This window comes from Gadus morhua, chromosome 4 (assembly GCF_902167405.1).
Source record: "Gadus morhua chromosome 4, gadMor3.0, whole genome shotgun sequence".
Classification (NCBI taxonomy): domain Eukaryota; kingdom Metazoa; phylum Chordata; class Actinopteri; order Gadiformes; family Gadidae; genus Gadus; species Gadus morhua.
Window position 1 is genome coordinate 43,570,502 of NC_044051.1, and position 22,500 is coordinate 43,593,001.

At 48.6% G+C, this 22,500-nt stretch overlaps 2 protein-coding genes across 3 annotated transcripts in view; one reads left to right on the plus strand and one right to left on the minus strand.

The window, feature by feature from the left end:
* LOC115541897 (formin-like protein 2) overlaps positions 1-12,777 on the plus strand; it is a 36,130-nt gene extending 23,353 nt beyond the window's left edge. For both annotated transcript variants that reach the window (XM_030353820.1, XM_030353821.1), the window contains exons 17-28: positions 1,356-1,376; positions 1,480-1,604; positions 2,477-2,679; positions 4,069-4,303; positions 5,954-6,022; positions 6,093-6,173; positions 6,601-6,730; positions 8,276-8,439; positions 8,984-9,085; positions 10,507-10,605; positions 10,890-11,016; positions 11,141-12,777. In XM_030353820.1, the coding sequence (XP_030209680.1) occupies positions 1,356-1,376; positions 1,480-1,604; positions 2,477-2,679; positions 4,069-4,303; positions 5,954-6,022; positions 6,093-6,173; positions 6,601-6,730; positions 8,276-8,439; positions 8,984-9,085; positions 10,507-10,605; positions 10,890-11,016; positions 11,141-11,232 (1,448 nt within the window). In that variant the 3' untranslated portion in view covers positions 11,233-12,777. The remainder of the gene's footprint in view (positions 1-1,355; positions 1,377-1,479; positions 1,605-2,476; positions 2,680-4,068; positions 4,304-5,953; positions 6,023-6,092; positions 6,174-6,600; positions 6,731-8,275; positions 8,440-8,983; positions 9,086-10,506; positions 10,606-10,889; positions 11,017-11,140) is intronic.
* A 151-nt stretch (positions 12,778-12,928) lies between these two features.
* Positions 12,929-22,500, minus strand: part of pcid2 (PCI domain containing 2) — a 19,604-nt gene continuing 10,032 nt past the window's right edge. The window contains exons 12-15 of the mRNA XM_030353822.1: positions 15,579-15,652; positions 14,951-15,076; positions 13,590-13,713; positions 12,929-13,109 (exon numbers count right to left, since the gene is read on the minus strand). Coding sequence (XP_030209682.1) covers positions 13,020-13,109; positions 13,590-13,713; positions 14,951-15,076; positions 15,579-15,652 — 414 coding nt within the window. The 3' untranslated portion in view covers positions 12,929-13,019. The remainder of the gene's footprint in view (positions 13,110-13,589; positions 13,714-14,950; positions 15,077-15,578; positions 15,653-22,500) is intronic.

The window sequence follows — 22,500 nt, forward strand, 5'->3', positions numbered from 1 at the left end:
CAGCTGGTAACCTAGTCACTAGTAATACAGCTGGTAACCCAGTCACTAGTAATACAGCTGGTAACCTTTTCACTAGTAATACAGCTGGTAACCTAGTCACTAGTAATACAGCTGGTAACCTAGTAACTACCAATACAGCTGGTAACCTAGTCACTAGTAATACAGCTGGTAACCCAGTCACTAGTAATACAGTTGGTAACCTATTCACTAGTAATACAGCTGGTAACCTAGTCACTAGTAATACAGCTGGTAACCAAGTCACTAGTAATACAGCTGGTAACCTAGTCACTAGTAATACAGCTGGTAACCTAGTCACTAGTAATACAGCTGGTAAGCTAGTAACTTGTAATACAGCTGGTAACCTAGTCACTAGTAATACAGCTGGTAAGCTAGTAACTTGTAATACAGCTGGTAACCTAGTCACTAGTAATACAGCTGGTAACCTAGTAACTAGTAATACAGCTGGTAACCTAGTCACTAGTAATACAGCTGGTAACCTAGTAACTAGTAATACAGCTGGTAACCTAGTAACTAGTAATACAGCTGTAACCTAGTCACTAGTAATACAGCTGGTAACCTAGTAACTACCAATACAGCTGGTAACCTAGTCACTAGTAATACAGCTGGTAACCCAGTCACTAGTAATACAGCTGGTAACCTAGTCACTAGTAATACAGCTGGTAACCTAGTCACTAGTAATACAGCTGGTAACCCAGTCACTAGTAATACAGCTGGTAACCCAGTCACTAGTAATACAGCTGGTAACCTAGTCACTAGTAATACGGCTGGTAACCTAGTCACTAGTAATGCAGCTGGTAACCTAGGAACTACCAATACAGCTGGTAACCTAGTCACTAGTAATACAGCTGGTAACCTAGTCACTAGTAATACAGCTGGTAACCTAGTCACTAGTAATACAGCTGGTAACCTAGCAACTACCAATACAGCTGGTAACCAAGTCACTAGTATTACAGCTGGTAACCTAGTCACTAGTAATACAGCTGGTAACCTAGTCACTAGTAATACAGCTGGTAAGCTAGTAACTTGTAATACAGCTGGTAACCTAGTCACTAGTAATACAGCTGGTAAGCTAGTAACTTGTAATACAGCTGGTAAACTTAATAAACTAGTAATATACCTACGACTTATTTTTGAATAATCTCCCTCTCTCCCTCTTTCTCTCTCCCTCTTTCTCTCTATGTCTCCCTCTCTTTCTCTTTCTCTCTCTCTCTATCTCTTTCTCTCCCTCTCTCTATGTCTCCCTTTCTCTCTTTTCTCCCTTTCTCGCTCTCTCTCTCTCTCCCTCTCTCTCCCTCTCTCTTTTTGAATAATCTCTCTCTCTCTCACATCCTCAGAGGGTCCACTCAAGCTATTCTGTAAGTTTACCCCATGCATTAAATGTACTATCTTAGTATTTATAATGCTATACTGTATATAATAATGGATGTATGTTTATTGTTGTATGATGTATACCTCCAGCGGTGAAGATCAAGAAGCCGATCCAGACTAAGTTCCGGATGCCGGTCTTCAACTGGGTGGCCCTGAAGCCCAGTCAGATCAACGGCACCGTGTTCAACGACCTGGACGACGAGAAGGTCCTCCAGGTGAACCAACACACATATACATACATATATATACATATATATATCTATATACAAGGTCCTCCAGGTGAACCAACACACATATACATACATATATACATATATATACATATATATATCTACATACAAGGTCCTCCAGGTGAACCAACACACATATACATACATATATACATATATATACATATTTATACAACGGGGGACCTAAATCCAGCGATCTGATTGGTTCCCAACTGTTGTATAATGAGCGTATACATAACTGCTATGACGCCCGATCATTTTGTGAAAGTTTGCATATCACTCCGCGCCTGGAAGTAGAAACAGTTACAAAGTGAAACATGTGTTGGATGATGGAGAGCGTGTAAATGTTGTTACTCCGGGAGTGAGCAAGGCGATGGAGAGATTAACGAAAGCTTAGGCACACGGCGAGTGAACTGCTCCATAGGATAAATTGCCGGCGAACCGCTCTATCGGAGCCTTCTCTCGGAGGGACGCTGTGTTGCATAGCGACCGTCGATGCATAGCGGCAGCCAGGAGGGACTACTTTTTTGTATTCTTTAATTAAACGGCTATTTTCACTTTCTTGGTTTCTTTTTAAATGTAGTGTGTCTATGACTTTCGTTTCGCCATAACAGTAACCGTTGTATAAAAGCAATAGATCACTTCAGTCAGTGGCATGTGCTCATTATACCACTGTGAAGGGGGTCGCCGGCCCTCCGCTGCGCGTCGGGGCCGGACAACGCCCCTTAACAGTGGTATAATGAGCACATACCACAGCCTGGCGTGATCTATTGCTTTGTGCTAACAGCTGCTGTGTGCTAAGCTAGTGCTACCAGCTGCTGTGTGCTAAGCTAGTGCTAACAGCTGCTGTGGTGCAGGAGCTGAACGTGGAGCAGTTTGAGGAGATGTTTAAGACCAAGGCGCAGGGCGCAGCCCCCGACATGACGCTGGCCCGCCACAAGGCCCCCCAGAAGGGCCCGGGCCGGGTGTCCCTGCTGGACGCCAACCGGGCCAAGAACCTGGCCATCACGCTGAGGAAGGCCGGGCAGAACTCCGACGTCATCTGCAGAGCCATCCAGACGTAAGACCGACTAGAACCAGACCTAAGACTGACTAGAACCAGACCTAAGACTGACTAGAACCAGACCTAAGACCGACTAGAACCAGACCTAAGACTGACTCTAGAACCAGACCTAAGACCAACTAGAACCAGACCTAAGACTGACTAGAACCAGACCTAGGACTGACTCTAGAACCAGACCTAAGACCAACTCTAGAACCAGACCTAAGACTGACTAGAACCAGACCGAAGACCGACTAGAACCAGACCTAAGACTGACTCTGGAACCAGACCTAAGACTGACTAGAACCAGACCTAAGAATGACTCTAGAACCAGACCTAGGACTGACTCTAGAACCAGACCTAAGACTGACTAGAACCAGACCTAGGACTGACTAGAACCAGACCTAAGACTGACTCTAGAACCAGACCTAAGACCGACTAGAACCAGACCTAAGACTGACTAGAACCAGACCTAGGACTGACTCTAGAACCAGACCTAAGACTGAATAGAACCAGACCTAAGACTGACTCTAGAACCAGACCTAGGACTGACTCTAGAACCAGACCTAAGACTGACTAGAACCAGACCTAAGACTGACTAGAACCAGACCTAAGACTGACTCTAGAACCAGACCTAAGACTGACTAGAACCAGACCTAAGACTGACTCTAGAACCAGACCTAAGACTGACTCTAGAACCAGACCTAAGACTGACTAGAACCACACCTAAGACTGACTCTAGAACCAGACCTAAGACTGACTAGAACCAGACCTAAGACTGACTAGAACCAGACCTAAGACTGACTCTAGAACCAGCCAGACGTGCACTAGGTTTAAGGTGCACTAGGGTTAAGGTGCACTAGGGTTAAGGTGCACTAGGGTTAAGGTGCACTAGGGTTAAGGGTTAAGGTGCACTAGGGTTAAGGTGCTCTAGGGTTCAGGTGCACTAGGGTTAAGGTGCTCTCGGGTTAAGGGTTAAGGTGCACTAGGGTTAAGGTGCACTAGGGTTAAGGTGCACTAGGGTTAAGGTGCACTAGGGTTAAGGGTTAAGGTGCACTAGGGTTAAGGTGCACTTGGGTTAAGGTGCACTAGGTTTAAGGGTTAAGGTGCACTAGGGTTAAGGTGCTCTAGGGTTCAGGTGCACTAGGGTTAAGGTGCACTCGGGTTAAGGGTTAAGGTGCACTAGGGTTAAGGTGCACTAGGGTTAAGGTACACTAGGGTTAAGGTGCACTAGGGTTAAGGTGCACTAGAGTTAAGATGCATTAGGGTTAAGGTGCACTAGGGTTAAGGTGCACTAGGGTTAAGGTGCACTAGGGTTAAGGTGCACTAGGGTTAAGGTGCACTAGGGTTAAGGTGCACTCGGGTTAAGGGTTAAGGTGCACTAGGGTTAAGGTGCGTTGTGCGCAGGTTCGACGTGCGGGCAGTGCGCGTGGACTTCGTGGAGTGTCTGATGCGGTTCCTGCCCACGGAGGGAGAGCTGAAGACGCTCCGTCAGTACGAGAGGGACAGGAAGCCCCTGGAGGCGCTCAGCGAGGAGGACCGCTTCATGATGCAGTTCAGCCGCATCGAGAGGCTCAACCAGCGCATGACCATCCTCACCTTCACCGGCAACTACACCGACAACGTCACCATGCTGACCCCCGTAAGACGCACACAGACACACAACAGACACACAACCTCACCATCATCACCTTCACCGGCAACTACACCGACAACGTCACCATGCTGACCCCCGTAAGACACACACAGACACACAACAGACACACAACCTCACCATCCTCACCTTCACCGGCAACTACACCGACAACGTCACCATGCTGACCCCCGTAAGACGCACACAGACACACAACAGACACACAACCTCACCATGCTCACCCCCTAAGACACACAACAGACACACAACCTCACCATCATCACCTTCACCGGCAACTACACCGACAACGTCACCATGCTGACCCCCGTAAGACACACACAACAGACACACAACAGACACACAACCTCACCATCCTCACCTTCACCGGCAACTACACCGACAACGTCACCATGCTGACCCCCGTAAGACGCACACAGACACACAACAGACACACAACCTCACCATCCTCACCTTCACCGGCAACTACATCGACAACGTCACCATGCTGACCCCCGTAAGACGCACACAGACACACAACCTCACCATGCTCACCCCCTAAGAAACACAACAGACACACAACCTCACCATGGTCACCTAAGACACACAGGAGGGGAGACATTTACATTGAGGGCGTTTAGCAGATGCATTTTAGCCAAAGCGTCTCACAGTAAGTACATTAGTCAGGAGAAGGAGAAACATCAATATACCTCCGTTGGTACAGTGAGGTTGTTCAAAGAGCCAAGTGACAAGCAGCCATTCCCCGTACACAACAAAGTGCCAGGACGTACATCGTACATTTAGTGAGTAAGAGGGTTTTTAAGAGAGCCTCAGAACAGAATCAGAACACCACACTGGTAAACAGACAGACAGGAAGACAGACAGGTAAACAGACAGACCAACAGACTGGTAAACAGACAGACAGGAAGACAGACAGGTAAATAGACAGACCAACAGACTGGTAAACAGACAGACAGGTAAATAGACAGAAAGAAAGACTGGTAAACAGACAGACAGGAAGACAGACAGGTAAATAGACAGACCAACAGACTGGTAAACAGACAGACAGGAAGACAGACAGGTAAACAGACTGATAGACGGACAGACAAATACAGAGACAGACGGATAGATAGAGAGAAAGACTGGTAAACAGACAGACAGGAAGACAGACAGGTAAGTAGACAGACTGGTAAACAGACAGACAGGAAGACAGACAGATAAATAGGAAGAAAGACAGACTGGTTAACAGATAGACAGACAAAACAGACAGGTAGATGTAGAGAAAGATGGATAGATAGAGAAACAGACTGGTAAACAGACAGACAGGAAGACAGACAGGTAAATAGACACTAAGACAGACAAATACAGAGACAAACGGATAGACAGAGAGACGGACTGGTAAACAGACAGACAGGAAGACAGACAGGTAAATAGACACTAAGACAGACAAATACAGAGACAGACGGATAGACAGAGAGACGGACAGGGAAATAGAAAGAAAGACAGACTGGTAAACAGATAGACAGGAAGACATACAGATAAATAGAAAGAAAGACAGACTGGTTAACAGACAGACAGATAAAGAGACAGATGGATAGATAGACAGACAGACTGTAAACAAACGGACAGACATAAACAGTAAACAATATGATTCTCTTTCAGCAACTCCATGCCATCATCGCGGCCTCCGTCTCCATCAAGTCCTCCCAGAAACTCAAGAAGATCCTGGAGGTATGCTCAACATTACTGGATTATTCTTAAATACAATGTTGCCAGATGTAACTAAATTATTCTTTTACAGGTTATTTTGGCGTTGGGAAATTACATGAACAGCAGCAAACGTGGAGCAGTCTACGGATTCAAACTCCAGTGTTTAGACCTGGTAACGCACACACACACACTGACACACACACACCTATCGTTATATACATATATACACTTACACACATATAAATACAAATGTATATCTTTATACACATTCGGACACATTTGTGTGTGCGTGTGTGTCTCTGTGTGTGCTTGTCTGTTTGTGTCTGTGTGTGTGTATCTGTAAGTGTGTGTGTGCATGTGTGTGTGTGTGTGTGTGTGTGTGTGTGTGTGTGTGTGTGTGTGTGTGTGTGTGTGTGTGTATCTGTGTGTGTGTGTGTGTGTGTGTGTGTGTGTGTGTATATCTGTATGTGTGTGTGTGTGTCTGTGTCTGTGTCTGTGTGTGTATATCTGTATGTGTGTGTCTGTGTCTGTGTATGTGTGTGTGTGTGTGTGTGTGTGTGTGTGTGTGTGTGTGTGTGTGTGTGTGTGTGTGTGTGTAGCTGCTGGACACCAAGTCCACAGACAGGAAGCAGACTCTGCTGCACTACCTTGCGGCGCTGGTGAGGGACAAGTACCCCGGGGTGGCCATGTTCTACAACGAGCTGCACTACATCGACAAGGCTGCTAACGGTACGCATAGCACACGCACCAGGCGGCTAACGGTACGCATAGCACACACGCACCAGGCGGCTAACGCTACGCATAGCACACACGCACCAGTTGGCTAACGCTACGCATAGCACACACTGACCAGGCTGCTAACGGTAGGCATAGCACACACGGACCAGGCGGCTAACGCTACGCATAGCACACGCACCAGGCGGCTAACGGTACGCATAGCACACACTGACCAGGCTGCTAACGGTACGCATAGCACACGCACCAGGCGGCTAACGGTACGCATAGCACATACGCACCAGGCGGCTAACGGTACGCATAGCACACACGCACCAGGCGGCTAACGCTACACATAGCACACACGCACCAGTTGGCTAACGCTACGCATAGCACACACTGACCAGGCTGCTAACGGTACGCATAGCACACACGGACCAGGCGGCTAACGCTACGCATAGCACACGCACCAGGCGGCTAACGGTACGCATAGCACACACTGACCAGGCTGCTAACGGTACGCATAGCACACGCACCAGGCGGCTAACGGTACGCATAGCACACACGCACCAGGCGGCTAACGGTACGCATAGCACACACGCACCAGGCGGCTAACGGTACGCATAGCACCCACTGACCAGGCGGCTAATGCTACGCATAGCACGCAGGGACCAGGCGGCTAACGCTACGCATAGCACACAGGGACCAGGCGGCTAACGCTACGCATAGCACACACGCACCAGGCGGCTAACGCTACGCATAGCACACACGCAGCAGGCGGCTAACGCTACGCATAGCACACACTGACCAGGCGGCTAACGCTACGCATAGCACACAGGGACCAGGCGGCTAACGCTACGCATAGCACACAGGGACCAGGCGGCTAACGCTACGCATAGCACACAGGGACCAGGCGGCTAACGCTACGCATAGCACACACGGACCAGGCGGCTAACGCTAAGCATAGCAGACACGCACCAGGCGGCTAACGCTACGCATAGCACACACGCAGCAGGCGGCTAACGCTACGCATAGCACACACGGACCAGGCGGCTAACGCTACGCATAGCACACACGGACCAGGCGGCTAACGCTACGCATAGCACACACGGACCAGGCGGCTAACGCTACGCATAGCACACACGGACCAGGCGGCTAACGCTACGCATAGCACACAGGGACCAGGCGGCTAACGCTACGCATAGCACACAGGGACCAGGCGGCTAACGCTAAGCATAGCACACACGGACAAGGCGGCTAACGCTACGCATAGCACACACGGACCAGGCGGCTGATAGTGTATATAGTGTATCCGGTGTGTATCATGTCTCTATGGTGTATCCGGTGTGTATCCGGTGTGTATCATGTCTCCATGGTGTATCCTGTGTGTATCCTGTGTGTATCATGTCTCTCTGGTGTATCCGGTGTGTATCATGTCTCCATGGTGTATCCTGTGTGTATCCTGTGTGTATCATGTCTCTCTGGTGTATCCGGTGTGTATCATGTCTCCATGGTGTATCCTGTGTGTATCCTGTGTGTATAATGGCTCCATCCCATCAGTCTCTCTGGACAACGTGCTGAGCGATGTGAGGGAGATGACGCGGGGCATGGAGTTGACCTGGAGGGAGTTCAGCGTCCACGGACACAACCCCACGCTGAAGGACTTCATCAGCAAGCACGAGGCGCGCCTCACCAAGCTGCAGGAGGACGCCCGCATCGCGCAGGTGCTGCACGCACACTGCACAATGCACGCACACACTGCACACACTGAACACTGCACGCACACTGCACGCACGCTGCACGCACACTGAACACTGCACACAATGAACAATGCACGCACACTGCACGCACTGAACACTGCACGCACGCTGCACGCACACACTGCACGCACACTGCACGCACACTGCACGCACGCTGCACGCACACACGCACACTGAACACTGCTCGCACACACACTGCACGCACACTGCACGTTGCAGTCAAACACGCACACTGCAGACACACACATTGTAGACACACACGCACTGCGCACACATTTCACACGCACACTGCAGTAACACACTGCACATACTGCAGACACACATTACAGACACACACTACCGATACACACACACTACAGACACACACGAGCATGAACACACACACCGACACTGATACCTTTCATGCACTTTTCATGTATCCACTGTTTTCTCGGCTTTGTGTGTGTGTGTGTGTGTGTGTGTGTGTGTGTGTGTGTGTGTGTGTGTGTGTGTGTGTGTGTGTGTTTAGGATGCCTTCGAGGACGTGGTAAAGTTTTTCGGTGAGAGCTCCAAGACCGCCCCCCCCTCCGTCTTCTTCCCCGTCTTCGTCCGCTTCATCAAGGCCTACAGGGTAGGATCAATAACCAATAATCAATAACACATGATATCAGACTTTCATCAAGGCCTACAGGGTAGGATCAATAACCAATAATCAATAACACATGATATCAGACTTTCATCAAGGCCTACAGGGTAGGATCAATAACCAATAATCAATAACACATGATATCAGACTTTCATCAAGGCCTACAGGGTAGGATCAATAACCAATAATCAATAACACATGATATCAGACTTTCATCAAGGCCTACAGGGTAGGATCAATAACCAATAATCAATAACACATGATATCAGACTTTCATCAAGGCCTACAGGGTAGGATCAATAACCAATAATCAATAACACATGATATCAGACTTTCATCAAGGCCTACAGTGTAGGATCAATAACCAATAATCAATAACACATGATATCAGACTTTCATCAAGGCCTACAGGGTAGGATCAATAACCAATGATCAATAACACCTCGTGATATCAGACCTTCATCAAGGCCTACAGGGTAGGATCAATAACCAATAATACATGATATCAGACCTTCATCAATGCCTACAGGGTAGGATCAATAACCATAATCAATAACACCTCATGATATATTACATAAACAAATCATTGATCCACCATATTATTATATATTATACCATGCTATGTTATGCTAAGCTATGATATATGCTATACCATGCTATGCTATGTTATGCTAAGCTATGACGTTCACACTTTCCAATAAGGGTTCATTAAATAACCATTTGTTATCATTGGTTAATGTAGTATAATCATTGACCTACTGTTAAAGAAGTTATTCACTGATACGTTATTTAACAGGTTAACCCTTAGACAAAGCTAACACCCAGCCCTTCGCTAATGCTATATAATAGTGTGCATTATTGCATGCACTCATTTAATTAATGGTTAATTAATGTGGCCTTATTGTAAAATGTGACCTGTTGCTATGTGATGCTAGACTTGCTATAACACACTAGGCCTTGCTATAACACAGTAGGCTATGCTATAAGAAGCTATAACACGCTAGGCCTTGCTTTAACATACTAGGCCATGCTATAACAGGCTTGGCTATGCTATAACACGCTAGGCCATTCTATAACAGACTAGGCTATGCTTTAAGAAGCCATAACACGCTATAACAGGCCAGGCTATGCTATACAAAGCTATAAACCGCTAGGCCATGCTATGACAGGCTAGGCTATGCTAGAAGAAGCCATAACACGCTAGACCTTGCTATAACAGGTTAGGCCTTGCTATAACAGGTTAGGCTATGTTAGAAGAAGCTATAAACCGCTAGGCCGTGCTATAACAGGCCAGGCTATGCTAGAAGAAGCTATAAACCGCTAGGCCGTGCTATAACAGGCTAGGCTATGCAAGAAGAAGCTATAAACCGCTAGGCCGTGCCGTAATGAGCGTGGCCGTGTTGCAGCTGGCTGAGGAGGAGAACGAGCAGAGGAGGAGGCAGGAGCTGATGCTGCAGGAGAAACTTGAGCAGGAGGAGCAGCAGCAGGAGCAGCAGCAGACCAAGGTTAGGTTAACCCTATCCCGTCTAACCCTACTAACCCTAACCCGTCTCGTTAGTCCCCCGGTGTTAACGAGGTGTGTGCTCGTTAGTCCCCCGGTGTTAACGAGGTGTGTGCTCGTTAGTCCCCCGGTGTTAACGAGGTGTGTGCTCGTTAGTCCCCCGGTGTTAACGAGGTGTGTGCTCGTTAGTCCCCCGGTGTTAACGAGGTGTGTGCTCGTTAGTCCCCCGGTGTTAACGAGGTGTGTGCTCGTTAGTCCCCCGGTGTTAACGAGGTGTGTGCTCGTTAGTCCCCCAGCCACCGGGGGAAGCGGCAGCAGAAGGATCTGATCTCTGAGCTCCGAAAGAAGCAGGGAGGGAAGGACGGACGGCACGTCTACGAGGGGACGGACGGGGCAATCGAGGACATCATCACAGGTACACACAGACAACACACCGAACAAACCACACCTCACACACACATACCTTATGCAACACACCGCACGCACACACACCCTCGGCTGGTCTGTGTCTGTGCTCTGATTGGCTGTTCCGTCCACAGTGCTGAAGACCGTCCCCTTTACGGCCCGCTCGGCCAAACGCAGCTCCCGCTTCTTCTGTGAGCCCGCCCACTCCACGGAGGACCACTACTGAACCCGCCCACAAACTACTGACCCCGCCCACTCCACGGAGGACCACTACTGAACCCGCCCACAAACTACTGACCCTGCCCACTCCACGGAGGACCACTACTTACCCCGCCCACAAACTACTGACCCCGCCGACAAACTACTGACCACTACTGACCCCGCCCACTCCATGGAGGACCACTACTGACCCCGCCCACAAACTACTGACCCCGCCCACTATACGGAGGACCACTACTGACCCCGCCCACTCCACGGAGGACCACTACTGACCCCACCCACTCCATGGAGGACCACTATTGACCCCGCCCGCAAATTACTGACCCCGCCCACAAACTACTGACCACTACTGACCCTGCCCACTCCACGGAGGACCACTACTGACCCCGCCAACAAACTACTGACCCCGGCGCCCACTCCACGGAGGACCACTACTGACTCCGCCCACAAACTACTGACCCCGCCCACTCCACGGAGGACCACTACTGACCCCGCCCACTCCACGGAGGACCACTACTGACCCCGCCCACTCCACGGAGGACCACTACTGACCCCGCCCACTCCACGGAGAACCACTACTGACCCCGCCCACTCCACGGAGGACCACTACTGACCCCGCCCACAAACTACTGACCCCTCCCCAGGGCCACGCCCACTACTATCCTTGGTACCAATTAGCACTTTGAGCATTTGATTGACAGGCGGGAGCAGCTTAATGGAAAGTTTGTATTTTCTTGTTTTTTTATACTCTGTGAGCATCCTGTTTGTAGCCCAGACCAGACTGAACTAGACTCAACTAGCCCAGACCAGACCGGACTAAAGTAGACCAAACTGGTCTGGCCAACCTGAGCCGGACTAACTAGACCAGACTAGACTAAGACATGTTTGGACAATATGAAGTACAACACCATGACATGAAGTATAACATGAAGTACAACATGAAGTACAACACCATGACATGAAGTACAACATGAAGTACAACACCATGACATGAGAGAGCACCTGGCAGGTTGGCCTCGCTGGTTAGTTATTTCAAAATGCTACAATTAAAATAACAGCGGAACTTATTTTTACAGAAAAACTACCGTCCACTACCGTGGACTGGTGGTAAGACAATGTTAGAGCTAAGCTAATGCTAGTAGCATCACAACTCTACAGGCTAAGCTAATGCTACTAGCATCACAACGCTAGAGCTAAGCTAATGCTAGTAGCATCACAACACTAGAGCCTACGGGCATAAAGTCCAGACCACATGGCGATATGAGAGACTGACAGATGAACTGGGATGGTCAACCTTCCAGATGCTCTCAGAATGAATCCTAACAAAGATTTAGTCGTCTGGTAATACATGATCAATCACTTAAGTATTGATTTAGTACCACTGGTACCGCCGCAGTGTTTACTGATACGTCCTTCATACCAGTATAACCAGTATTACCAGCAGCATCCTCCCCATGTGAAGCACAGTTTTCTAATGTACAGATGTTTTGTACGTCACTGTATCGTGTTTGTAGTCGTTCTGTAGTTCTGTAAATAAAGCATCAATACGGTCGACTGCGTTTACACCTGATCCACTCCTGATCACATTAACCAGGAGAACACAGTGGTTCACACCTGATCCAGATCCACACCTGATCCAAATCCACACCTGATCCAGATCCACACCTGATCCACTCCTGATCACATTAACCAGGAGAACACAGAGCGGTTCAAACCTTTATTCACAGTCAACAGTACAAAGAACGATTCCAGGTCTGGGGGTGGGCGGCCTTGAGGGTCCTGGGGGGTCGGACCCTACGACACCGAGGACAGCGGGGGGAAGGGGTTCTGCTTACTGACCACCAGCTTCTGGTGCTGATGAGAGATGTAGCCTTTGATATGACCCTGAGAGACACAGGACAGACAGAGGACAGACAGAGGACAGACAGACAGAGGACAGACAGAGGACAGACAGACAGACAGACAGAGGACAGACACAGGACAGACACAGGACAGACACAGGACAGACAGACAGACAGAGGACAGACAGACAGAGGACAGACAGACAGACAGAGGCTGTTATTATACCATGTAGATCAGGCTGGTGCTATAGATGTACACCATGTAGATCAGGCTGGTGCTATAGATGTATACCATGTAGATCAGGCTGGTGCTATAGATGTACACCATGTAGATCAGGTTGGTGCTATAGATGTACACCATGTAGATCAGGCTGGTGCTATAGATGTACACCATGTAGATCAGGCTGGTGCTATAGATGTATACCATGTAGATCAGGTTGGTGCTATAGATGTACACCATGTAGATCAGGCTGGTGCTATAGATGTACACCATGTAGATCAGGCTGGTGCTATAGATGTATACCATGTAGATCAGGTTGGCCAGGAGACACTGCACTTCGTCGAGGTCCAGCCCGTCCACCTTCATCATCCTCAGACAGACGAGGAAGGCTTCCAGCGGCAACTGATGGCTCCTCAGCAGCTGGTAACTAAACACAACCAAGGGTTAGTATACTACTAACCAGGTTAGAATACAACCAGGGGCTAGTTACCAGGTTAGTATACAACCAGGGGCTAGATGCTCAACCAGGGGCTAGTTACCCAACCAGGGGTTAGTTACCTGGTTTGTATACAACTAGGGGTTAGTTACCAGGTTAGTATACAACCAGGGGTTAGTTACCAGGTTAGTATACAACTAGGGATTAGTTAAACAACCAGGGGATAGTTAGCAGGTTAGTATACAACCAAGGGTTAGTTATATAACAAGGGGTTAGTATACAACTAGGGGTTAGTAACACAACCAGGGGTTAGCATAAAACCAGGGGTTAGTTATACAACCAGGGGTTAGTAACCAGGTTAGTATACAACCAGGGGTTAGTTACCAGGTTAGTATACAACCAGGTTAGAATACACCCAGGGGTTAGTTATACAACCAGGGGTTAGTTGTCCAACTTGAAGAGGTTGCGGAAGGGGTTAGTTAGGGGTTAGTTAACTCACAGTCTTGAAGAGGTTGCGGTAGGGGTTAGTTAGGGGTTAGTTAACTCACAGTCTTGAAGAGGTTGCGGAAGGGGTTAGTTAGGGGTTAGTTAACTCACACAGTCTTGAAGAGGTTGCGGTAGGGGTTAGTTAGGGGTTAGTTAACTCACACAGTCTTGAAGAGGTTGCGGAAGGGGTTAGTTAGGGGTTAGTTAACTCACACAGTCTTGAAGAGGTTGCGGAAGGGGTTAGTTAGGGTTTAGTTAACTCACACAGTCTTGAAGAGGTTGCGGTAGGGGTTAGTTAGGGGTTAGTTAACTCACAGTCTTGAAGAGGTTGCGGTAGGGGTTAGTTAGGGGTTAGTTAACTCACAGTCTTGAAGAGGTTGCGGTAGGGGTTAGTTAGGGGTTAGTTAACTCACAGTCTTGAAGAGGTTGCGGTAGGGGTTAGTTAGGGGTTAGTTAACTCACAGTCTTGAAGAGGTTGCGGTAGGGGTTAGTTATGGGTTAGTTAACTCACACAGTCTTGAAGAGGTTGCGGTAGGGGTTAGTTAACTCACAGTCTTGAAGAGGTTGCGGAAGGGGTTAGTTAGGGGTTTGTTAACTCACACAGTCTTGAAGAGGTTGCGGTAGGGGTTAGTTAACTCACACAGTCTTGAGGAGGTTGCGGTAGGGGTTAGTTAGGGGTTAGTTAACTCACACAGTCTTGAAGAGGTTGCGGTAGGGGTTAGTTAGGGGTTAGTTAACTCACACAGTCTTGAAGAGGTTGCGGTAGGTGATGATCTTCAGTTTCTCGAGGATGAGGAAGATTCCGCAGCGGATGAAGAACGTCTCGTGTCTCGCCAACGCCTCGGTGAGCAGCAGCAGGTTCCCCTCCCTGGACACACACACACACACACACACACACACACACGAAGACAACAAACACACACACACACACCAGACAACCAACACACACACAAGACAACCAACACACACACACAACGACACACACACAAGACAACCAACACACACACACACACACACGCACACACACCAGACAACCAACACGCACACGCACACACACACACCAGAAAACACACACACACACACACGCACGCACTCCAGACACGCGCGCGCACACACACACACACACACACACACACACACACACACACACACACACACACACACACACACACACACACACACACACACACCAGAAAACACACACACGACACAAACGCACGCACTCCAGACAGACACACACACACACACACACACACCAGACAACACAAATGAGGCCCGAGACATGAAGCAGCATCATGGAGGTGAGGTGAGGGTGAGGGTGTGGTAAGGGTGAGGGTGAGGTGAGGGGGAGGGGGAGGTCGGTTTGGTACCTGACAGCTTTGGTGACGTCTGCAAACTGCATGAGGTCGTACTTCCTGAGCAGCTGGAGCGTCGGCATGTGGCCCTGGAAACACACCAGTCGTCATGACAACAGCCTGTCAACGGCATGACCCCGTGACAGCGACAAGACACCAGATGTCATGACAACAGAGGTCATGACGCCGTCGTCAAGCATTGCGATGTCAAGGAGACTAACTGTGCGTTCACACCAAGAGCGAATTGAGCTATCAAATCACCGGAAGTCATTCACTTTCTATGGGCGAGAGCGACCAAAGCGACACAAGCGTCCAGCGCTACCAGCGGCCAAAGGTGAGCGACCAGAGCGACACAAGCGTCCAACGCTACCAGCGGTAACAGGTGAGCGACCAGAGCGACACAAGCGTCCAACGCTACCAGCGGCCAAAGGTGAGCGACCAGAGCGACACAAGCGTCCAACGCTACCAGCGTTAACAGGTGAGCGACCAGAGCGACACAAGCGTCCAACGCTACCAGCGGCGACAGGTGAGCGACCAGAGCGACACAAGCGTCCAACGCTACCAGCGGCGACAGGTGAGCGACCAGAGCGACACAAGCGTCCAACGCTAGCAGCGGCGACAGGTGAGCGACCAGAGCGATACAAGCGTCCAACGCTACCAGCGGCGACAGGTGAGCGACCAGAGCGACACAAGCGTCCAACGCTACCAGCGGCGACAGGTGAGCGACCAGAGCGACACAAGCGTCCAACGCTACCAGCGGCGACAGGTGAGCGACCAGAGCGACACAAGCGTCCAACGCTACCAGCGGCGACAGGTGAGCGACCAGAGCGACACAAGCGTCCAACGCTACCAGCGGCCAAAGGTGAGCGACCAGAGCGACACAAGCGTCCAACGCTACCAGCGTTAACAGGTGAGCGACCAGAGCGACACAAGCGTCCAACGCTACCAGCGGCGACAGGTGAGCGACCAGAGCGACACAAGCGTCCAACGCTACCAGCGGCGACAGGTGAGCGACCAGAGCGACACAAGCGTCCAACGCTAGCAGCGGCGACAGGTGAGCGACCAGAGCGATACAAGCGTCCAACGCTACCAGCGGCGACAGGTGAGCGACCAGAGCGACACAAGCGTCCAACGCTACCAGCGGCGACAGGTGAGCGACCAGAGCGACACAAGCGTCCAACGCTACCAGCGGCGACAGGTGAGCGACCAGAGCGACACAAGCGTCCAACGCTACCAGCGGCGACAGGTGAGCGACCAGAGCGACACAAGCGTCCAACGCTACCAGCGGCGACAGGTGAGCGACCAGAGCGACACAAGCGTCCAACGCTACCAGCGGCGACAGGTGAGCGACCAGAGCGACACAAGCGTCCAACGCTACCAGCGGCGACAGGTGAGCGACACAAGCGTCCAACGCTACCAGCGGTAACAGGTGAGCGACCAAAGCGACACAAGCGTCCAACGCTACCAGCGGCAACAGGTGAGCGACCAGAGCGACACAAGCGTCCAACGCTACCAGCGGCGACAGGTGAGCGACCAGAGCGACACAAGCGTCCAACGCTACCAGCGGCGACAGGTGAGCGACCAGAGTGACCAAAAAAAGTTGAAGACGGCTGAACTTCATGCAAATTACTATGACGCGTTTCAGCGGCCAGACACTGACAGCCAATCGTAATGTAGAAGCTCTTCGCTTGCGTGGATCCCAGGGAACACCGAACACCGGCACTTTGGTTCCTACCTACTGTTTTGGTTCCTCCTGACTGTACAAAATGTCGACGGATAAAATGAATCGCGGCTGTCACTGGGCACCCGGTGTTGTACGATCCAAGCCTTTTTTATTTCAGAGATCACAACAAAAAGGCTCTGGCCTGGGCGTCACGCGTGGTTGGTTGGTCTGTATGTGAGTAAATTAAACTTTTGAGATTATTGTAAAATAGGCGCGATACATGCCTGCTAACCGAGATCCTATCATACTAATCTTCCTTGCTCTGAATGGGACGATATCGTTTTCAATTATCGAAAATACATACGTTGTGCAAAGGAATGATACGTTGTGCAAAGGAATAATGCACGCATAATAATGCAATAATAATGCAAATGAATAATGCACGGAACAAACGTGTCACTTCAATGCAGTTTAATAGAGGATAGACAGCTGACAAATGACCATTTAGCAGACGCTTTTATCCAAAGCGACTTGCAATAAGTACATTTGTTATAAGAAGTGAAACGATATATCGATGTCAGTGACAGTGATAATGACAGCTGTGTTTTCTGTTTTGTGTTCAACAGTGTGTAACATCCATAGTGATTTTGATACAAAGTGATGATAAGCGGGAGTATTTATAGAAAATATTTGCGATCTAGAACGTTCGTATTTAAGCGGGAATCATTTTCCTTTGCTCTCCATACCACCAATCTAACCAACCATGTAGTATCTAACCAACCATGTAGTAGCGTGTTAGCCTAGAATCTAGTCGCCCCTAGAGGCACAACATTTGATTTGCAGCCAGGGAGGTCTAGCCTTCTGTCGTCGTTTTTTCGCTGCTGGAAACCGAAAGCGTGTCAGGCCAGTCAGATCGTGAGGGGCGGAATCGAGCCGAATGACGACAGAGCTGCGACGGTTCCGTGTTAGAGGTAAACAATAATGGCTGCTACTGCTGGCGAACGGCTGTCTTTCGACTCGGCTTTGGCCGGGACTCTTCAAGACTTGAAGTTATCATTTTCTTTGCGAAATGAACAAAGAACTGCACTGAAGTCTTTCCTTGAATAGAAAGATGTATTCTGAGTTTTTCCGACCGGATACGGTAAAAGTTTGATTTCGTCACCTTCTTCGTTGCTCTGATTGGTTGAAGCGCTATCCTATTGCGTGCAGAGGGGACTTGAAAGACAACCGTTTGTCCCGCCCACACTGCTCCCGTACGAGACCAGACCCAATATCTTTCCGATATGGGTCTGGCTTGCCGGGCTAGTTGCGTGTAGTCATGTTTTAAACAAAACACGTTTTTGAAATCGTCACATACACAAACTAATCGACAAGACGAGGGATAAATGACAAGGGGTATATCTCTTGTCTTTTATCCCTCTATTCCCGCTATTCCCCACTATCCACGGAGCCTGAGGTTAATCATTTTAAATTAAATAGCCTAGATAGATAGCTAGCCTAGTCACGTCTTTATTAATACCAAATGACACAAATCGTCGGGAATTCATTTAGGTGATTCGGATCACAGGAAAGTAGCCTACAAGACCACACAGAGCAAGGGAGACAAGTCTGACTGGACATACACAAAATACATCACATTAAAACCTCACATGTTGATAAACGGATAGATAGACAGATAGGCCTAGATAGATAGATAAATATGTTCCATTATTTGCCTTGCGGAGCCAGCCAGTCCTGTGCACGTATGCAAATTAGCCATGTGCGCCAATGTCAATTTGTTTGACGAATGAGTGCATATCATGATTTGCAGATGCAGATCAGTGAAACATATTTTAACTAGCCTACTACAGCACGCAACGTGTTTTTGTTCTCGGTTGTAATTACATTTTAGGATTTTTTTTATGTATATAGGCCTTGTATATTGGAGGGTAATCACTGTCCCACTTGCTGTCGAAGCACTTTATCCAACAAGCATAACCGTCTCTGCAATATGGCCAAAGTGTATGGGAGTTCACTCTTTGATATGTCTGTCTGTACTAAAACAGGGTATCTGCAGGTTTCAGCAAGTCAAATTTAAGACTTTGTAAGACCTTTTTAATACCACCTTGAATGAAATTTAAGACCTTAAATCCGCGATGGTGGGGTGGATCCCGCTGTATTACAACCCAAGCATAGCATGTGTGTCACTCAATGAGACTCATTCAAGTTTACTTTCTGTTTGTTTATTGAACATAAAGTGATACTCCAGGGCTCCAGACTAACTTTTTCCTTGGGTGCACTGGTGCGCCTAAATTTTTAATTTGGGTGCACCAGCACGTATTCATGGTGCACCCAAGTTGTAAGTTGTTGAGAGGGGGGTGACAGCGTCTGGGCCCCCGGGCAGCTGCACCGGTTGCACCGTCGATATTAACGCCACTGATTAATAATATTTTCACCATTAAATAAATGCCTTCAGTAAGACCTGGGGGGTATACCACGAACCTCGTTGAACATACCCAGGCTTTCTTGGGAAAACCTGGCTCGACAGAGCCGCAACTCGCAATCACAGTTAAATGGTACCACGACGCTCACTTTAGATTCAATTAGTTGAACCAGGTTTTCCACTTTAGGTTCAATGCGCGTTCACATAAAAGGGGCGTTTCTCACGTCATTTGACTCACCGTTATGCAAAATAAATCGCGCAAGAGCGGTGTATTTCATCCAAGGCGAGCAATGTATTATTATGAACTCCTACGAGGAATTCAAAGTTCAAATCACAGCCAAGGGGAACACGGTTGCCCGTAATATGGCTAGGGTGGCGTGCTGGCAAAAATAGCCGACCGTGTTAATTCGTAAGTGAAAAGATTCTGCATATTGTCTAAAAAATATTATGTATCATCATCCCTTTTACCCCCATATATGTGGGGCCCCATGAATTGCAAGCCCAAGTACCGGGAATGCACTCGATCTCCGACCCAATATCGGACGTGCACGTCAAGTTGCTTGCTTTTAGTGGCGTGGTTCAACGTCTCAAATATCAAAACAAAAGCCTTGTAGACGCTGCAGATTCGCTCGTTTCGGATGAAAGGCGCTGGTCCGAAGTGAGTTATATACGCCGTTTTGTCCCTTCCAGCAGTAAAGGTGCTCGCGATTTGAGAGTCAGGGAACATCAAACCGAAGAGATCTCCTATCCCCTCATTCGAGTTGTAGGACTGGTGCTTGACCACTGTGTTTAGAATCCACAACACCTCCGCTTTCAGTGTTGGTGTCGCACCAAATGCTACCCTCAGGTCAGTGCTAGCAGCGCCATGGTTCTTGCACCATTTTTAAAGTCAAATTTAAGACTTTTTAAGACCAACACATACATAAATTAAGACCCAAAAAATGTCTGAAAAATTATTTGATAGAAAAGGTGTGTACAATTGAGTCACTTATACACATCAACCGTAGCCGTAGTACTAGCAGTAGTAGTACTCTTGCAAAGTTATCTCGGAAGCGCGCGGACACGACGATACGCGAACACATTAACCCACCCGTGTCACCCATAGTCACCCATGACCCGTCGCTTAACAACCGGACACGCTGGGGTTGATATGTTACCGGACTACTGTAACTACTACGGAGTGATAACAAAGACATGAATCAGGCAATAAATCCACCGTCCTTGACAGCGGTCAAGTTTGGTGTGCGGAGTGGACCAAATGCGAACTACTGCAGCTTTCCTAAGTTAAACCCCAGACTAATCGGAATAAGTGTATGCATGTCGATTATAGCAGACTACACCACCTCTTCTGTAGCCGAATAGAATTATATTACAAACAGATAATTGTATTCCGATTGAGGCGTATTATATGATCCTTTTCTATTCCGATTGAGCTGTTCTTCCACATCTATGCGGATCAGATGTGTCCATGTAAACACGGCTGACAGTGATCACACACACACACACACACACACACACACACACACACACACACACACACACACACACACACACACACACACACACACACACACACACACACACACACACACACACACACACACGCTTTGAAGCCGAACTTCCTTATTCAAATATAATGCGAATATCAAAAAATAAATCAAAATCAAACGAATATTAGGCAGCCCTTAATATTGAAACCTGTTAAGGCAGGCCAAGAGGGAGAGCGTCGGAGAACCCGACGCAGTCTACTCATAATATTGTAATGACCACGGAAGAGGCATTGAATGAAGTATTGATTAGACAGCGATTTATTAGATACCTAATAAACCGTCGGAACACGCAGGACCGGTAACCGTAGCAACGCCGGTAAACAAACCCCGCGAAGCCCAATCCAGCTCTCTTTTTATGAAAGATGCGATCCCGTATTTGGCAAGATAGGCCGTTTTGTTTTCACCGCAGGTGAACGACTTCGCAAACTCAGAATCTGGGAACATAGCAGCCAAGACGTTACTAATGACCTCGTTCGATTTGAAGGAATTATGTCTGCCCACAATACCTCCGCCTTCTGGGTTTCTGGTGGCGGCACAAAGCCGGTTAACGCCGTCTGATGTGAAGTACTAGCCACGGATGCTGAACTTTTCAGTCCACTTCTTTCAAATAAAACGGGCATCGGTGTAGTCCCGCTAGCTGCCATGGAGTATCGGATATATTTCTGCGACCTCATGTGGGACTCAAGAGCTTTTGCTCCCATGGTCCCTAGTATGAATGCCTTTCGGGATAAACGACACCTTGCCTCGTAGTCACCTGCCTTCTCCAACCACCCCCGAAACGTATCCTCCTCAAACCATTTCTCATTGAATTTGCACTGTCCCATCCTGAAAGTAGCGCAAGTTGGCCTAATGATGTCAACCGTCAATAGCTAAAAGTAGCGCCAGCAAGTTAGTCTACAGACGCAGCTGCAGGCTGCAGATGCAACCGGCCCCCCGATGAGTGATGTCAACCTTAACGTAACGTAAAACTCCTGAAAATGCCGTAATTAAAAGACGCACTAGGTTATTTGTTGTGCGCGACAATTTCCCCTAGTCTTAAAAAACCCTCTGCAAAATTTAATACCTAGAGCAAATTTACAGTAAATTTAAGACAATTTATGGCCTTAATTTTACACAAAAAAAATTAAGACTTTTTAAGACTTTTTAAGGACCCGCGGGAACCATGAGCGCGGACCGTCTGCGGCGGTGGCGCCGGGGCAGAGATGCAAAACGTAGAAATGGCTGGGGTCTGTGTGTGGCTCCTGGCAGAGGTTTTATGTTTTTGGCTCTGCATATGGCTGACGACAGCCTTAATCCCCATGG